The sequence below is a fragment of the Myotis davidii genome, unplaced genomic scaffold (assembly GCF_000327345.1).
Source record: "Myotis davidii unplaced genomic scaffold, ASM32734v1 scaffold992, whole genome shotgun sequence".
Classification (NCBI taxonomy): domain Eukaryota; kingdom Metazoa; phylum Chordata; class Mammalia; order Chiroptera; family Vespertilionidae; genus Myotis; species Myotis davidii.
Window position 1 is genome coordinate 388,226 of NW_006283543.1, and position 4,915 is coordinate 393,140.

At 46.9% G+C, this 4,915-nt stretch overlaps 1 protein-coding gene across 4 annotated transcripts in view; it reads left to right on the forward strand.

The window, feature by feature from the left end:
- The window catches only part of EDC3 (enhancer of mRNA decapping 3), a 125,732-nt gene that overhangs the window by 71,866 nt on the left and 48,951 nt on the right, over nt 1-4,915 (forward strand). For all 4 annotated transcript variants that reach the window (XM_006753718.2, XM_006753721.2, XM_006753719.2 and 1 more), the window contains one exon: nt 3,750-4,085. In XM_006753718.2, coding sequence (XP_006753781.1) covers nt 3,750-4,085 — 336 coding nt within the window. The remainder of the gene's footprint in view (nt 1-3,749; nt 4,086-4,915) is intronic.

Consider the following 4,915-nt stretch of genomic DNA (forward strand, 5'->3'; position numbering starts at 1 on the left):
TGATGGTACTCTCTGTCTTTTCCTCTCTCTTCCATACTCTCTAAAAATCAATGGAAAAATATCCTCAGGTAAGGATAAAAAGAAAAGAAAGAAAGAAATGTCATATCCAATGAAAGATACATCTTGAAAATGCCTAAAGCAAGTTGTCATTTTTTTGTGGTAAAGGGACTGGAGTCCATGTTAATGAAAACACCTTGATGCTGTGGTGGCCAGCTGTGGCAGCAGCAGCAGGGTGATGGGGGTGGTGCCTTCCCCTGATCAGCTGGTCACCTCCCACAAAGGGAGGCCAGACTGCGGCTTAGGCCCGCTCCCCAGGGGGAGCAGGGAGTGGGCCTAAGCTGTCAATAGGTCAACGCCTGAGGGCTCCCAGTATGTGAGAGGGGGTAGGCTGGGCTGAGGGACACCCCCCCCCACACACACACACACCCAGTGCACGAATTTCGTGCACCGGGCCGCTAGTAAAAATATATTTTAAAATAACGATGTATAGTGGGAGATGTATATCTGGCTCAGAATCTGGAATCTGTCTAAACCAGGGATTCCAACCCACTGGGCTCTAGCCTGGTGCCAAATTAAAAATCAGAAGGTTAGGAGAACCAAGATGGTGGCATAGGTTAACGCCGGAGATTGCTGCCTTGAACAACCACTGCAAAAGTGAAACTAAAAGATGGATCGGACATCATCCAGAACCACAGGAATGCTGGCTGAGTGGAAGTCCTACAACTAGGAGGAAAGAGTAACGCATACGGACACTCAGAGGAGGCGCAGTGCTGAAGTCAAATTCTGAGGTGCGGAGTGCGCGGAGTGGGCTGGCGGCGCAGAGGGCGCGGTTGTCGTTTTCAATCGGGAGGGAGTCGCATACTCTGAGCTCCAGAGCCGGGCGAGTCTTTAGGGATCCAGACTCAAACGGGAGAAGCGGGACTGTCTGGCTTCGGTCAGAGCGAGTGCGCCTTTCTCTCCGAGGTTTGCAGCGGTTGCTGGGACTCAGAGAGGCCGGGCCCCTGGGGACGGGACTTAGAGCCCCCATAACTGCTCTCTCTCTCCAGCCCACCCTGTTGATCCTGTGCGACCCGCCCCGCCCAAGCCCGGCAAGAGGCTTTTGCCCGATAACCTCAGGCAAAGGCTAGATTAGCACCTCCCTAGAGGACAGTAGTTCTCTCACTGCAGACACAGCTGATTCTCACAGCCACTTGGCCTGGAGGTCAAATCCCCCCTGGTATTAGCTACAACAATCAAGGCTTAACTAAAAGACTGAGCACAAAGACCACTAGGGGGTGCACCAAGAAAGCATAACAAAATGCGGAGACAAAGAAACAGGACAAAATTGTCAATGGAAGATACAGAGTTCAGAACCACACTTTTAAGGTCTCTCAAGAACTGTCTAGAAGCCACCGATAAAGCTATTGAGATCCTCGAGAAATCTAATGAGATCCTCGATGCTATGATGGGGAACCAACTAGAAATTAAGCATACACGGACTGAAATAACGAATATTATACAGACTCCTGACAGCAGACCAGAGGAGTGCAAGAATCAAGTCAATGATATGAAATCCGAGGAAGCAAAAAACACCCAACTGGAGGGGCGGAATGAAAAAAGAATCCAAAAATGCGGATAGTGTAAGGAGCCTCTGGGACAGCTTCAAGCGTACCAACATCAGAATTATAGGGGTGCCAGAAGATGAGAGAGAGCATGATATTGAAAACCTATTTGAAGAAATAATGACAGAAAACTTCCCCCACCTGGTGAAAGAATTGGACTTACAGGTCCAAGAAGCTCGGAGAACCCCAAACAAAAGGAATCCAAAGAGGACCACACCAAGACACATCATAATTAAAATGCCAAGAGCAAAAGACAAAGAGAGAATCTTAAAAGCAGCAAGGGAAAGAAACTCAGTTACCTACAAGGGAATACCCATACGACTGTCAGCTGATTTCTCAACAGAAACCATGCAGGCCAGAAGGGAATGGCAAGAAATATTCAAAGTGATGAATAGCAAGAACCTGCAACCAAGATTACTTTATCCAGCAAAGCTATCATTCAGAAGTGAAGGTCAGATAAAGAGCTTCACAGATAAGGAAAAGCTAAAGGAGTTCATCACCACCAAACCAGGATTATATGAAATGCTGAAAGGTATCCTTTAAGAAGAGGAAGAGGAAGAAAAAGGTAAAGATACAAATTATGAACAACAAATATGCATCTATCAACAAGTGAATCTAAGAATCAAGTGAATAAATAATCTGATGAACATAATGAACTGGTGATTATAATAGAATCAGGGACATAGAAAGGGAATGGACTGACTATTCTTGCAGGGGAAAGGGGTGTGGGAGATGCGGGAAGAGATTGAACAAAAATCGTGCACCTATGGATGAGGACAGTGGGTGGGGAGTGAGTGCGGGGGTGGGGCGGGAACTCGGAGGAGGGGAGTTATGGGGGGAAAAAAGAGGAACAAATGTAATAATCTGAACAATAAAGATTAAAAAAAAATAAAAAAATAAAAAAATCAGAAGGTTGCTTTCTTGCTAAGAAAGAAATAATAGCTGGTTGAATAGTATCTTCCTATGAGTGTCTGTCACATTGAAGTATTCTTTCTTAATTGCTTAACATTCAGAATCAAACCACCCAGACTTGTAGGAGGAGACTACTGTATTTTTGCCCTTTCACTTTTTGATATTCAGTTGTCAAAAAGCCTCTCTCAGCCCCGGCCTGTGTGGTTCAGTTGGTTGGAGCATTGTCCCGTACACGGAAAGGTGGCAGTTTTGATTTCTGATCAGACATACCTATGTTTTGGGTTTAATCCCTACTCAGGGTACAGGATATGTTAAGGAGGCAATTGACCAAGTTTCTCTCACATCGATGTTTTTTACTCTCTCTCTCAAATGAATTTTAAAAAAATTAAGCCCTGGCCATTGTTGCTCAGTAGTTGGAGTGTCATCCTGCGTATTGAAGGGTGGTGGGTTTGATTCACTGTCAAGGGCACATACCTGGATTGCAAATTCAATCCCCTGCCTGGTTGGGGCGCCTGCAGAAGGCAACCAATCAGTGTGTCTTTCTCACATCAATGTGTGTGCGTGTGTGTGTGTGTGTGTGTGTGTGTGTGTGTCTGGAGGGACACCACCACCACCATCCCTCCCTCCATTCCACTCTCTAAAAATCAATGGGGTGGGGGAATATCCTCAGGTGAGGATTGCAACAACAACACTTTTTTTTTTTTTAAAGCCTGTCATTACCAGTTTCCTTCAGGAGAGAGAACTGTTTTAAACTTCCAGGAGTACCACTTATTTTGTTATTATTATTTAATCCTCTCCCAAAGATACGTTTTTCATTGATTCTAGAGGGAGGGAGGGAGGGAGGGAGGGAGAGAGAGAGAGAGAGAGAGAGAGAGAGAGAGAGAGAGAGAGAAACATTGATTGGCGGCTGCCTATCGTTCACACCCCGACCAGGGATTGAACCCGTAACCTGGGCATGTGTCCTGACCAGGAATTTGGTATTATGCCGTAGTCAACTGAGCCACACCGGCCAGGGCAGTACTGCTTATTTTATATTCACTATTACTTGGGTAATACATAAAATCTATTATTTCATGAAATTTGTGGTAGTTTGTGCTACTTAATATGATTGAAGAATAGCTTACCATCTTTACTTTGATTCCTATAACGGTCTCCACAAAGGACTGATGCATTTTCTACTTCCACTGAGCACTTTTCTGTGGGCACACTGAATTTAGTTCCTATTTTTTTCTCCAGGGTCATCTAGTAGCAGGCACCCAAATCAGGCAACTCCAAAGAAAAGTGGTTTAAAGAATGGCCAAATGAAGAATAAAGATGACGAGTGCTTTGGGGATGATATTGAAGAGATCCCAGACACAGATTTTGATTTTGAAGGGAACCTAGCCCTATTTGACAAGGCAGCTGTGTTTGAGGAGATTGATACATATGAGAGGAGAAGTGGTACCCGTTCCAGGGGTATCCCAAATGAAAGGCCTACTCGGTACCGCCATGATGAGAACATCCTGGAGTCAGAGCCCATAGTCTACCGACGGATCACAGTGCCCCACAATGTGAGCAAGGAGTTCTGCACAGGTGAGTTTTGCACCAGATCCCACATCCTCATGGCTGCTCTCCCCTTCCTGTTATGCTTGGAACAGAATGACCCAGATTCTGACTCAGAGTCTTATAGTAGGAATTAATTAAAGTGTCTTGGTGGTTGGCGATTATTATTGTCTCTTGGGGATTATGGCCAATACAACATATTTATCTATCATTGTGAGGGAGTTGATTTCTCTACATGTCCATTTATATCCTGCATCTGGCAGAATCTGTTCTGCAGTTTATTTAGTACTGAAGGCTGGTGCACGAAATTCATGCACAGGTAGGGTCCCTAGGCCTGGCTCACAATCAGGGCTGATCTGTGGGGTGACTGGTGGGGCGATTGGGGCCCCCTTGAATCCACCTGGGCTGACCTGGTGCTGCTGGTCTCCTCCCTCTGCAGGGTGACGGGTGGGGTGATGGGGGGGCGCTGGCACCTGCCTTGGCTGGTGGCCTGATGCCGCCTGCTCACTGGCCCCATGCCCCCACAGCCACTGCTGGTCAGAGCCTGCGGCCTGGGGGCAGCTCCTGTGTTGAGCATCTAACCTCTGTTGGTCAGTGCACATCATAGCGACTGATCGTTCCACCATTCAGTTGATTTGCAACTTAGGGTTTTATTATATAAGAGTAGAGGCCCAGTGCACAAAAATTTGTGCACTCGGCGGAGAGGGGGGGATCCCTCAGCGCGGCCTGTGCCCTCTCGCAGTCTGGGAGCCCTCAGGGGATGTCCGACTGTCAGCTTAAACTCACTCCCTGCAGGGAACAAGCCTAAGCCACAGTCTGGCTTCCCTCTGTGGGAGGCAACTGGCAGGGCAATTGGGGGG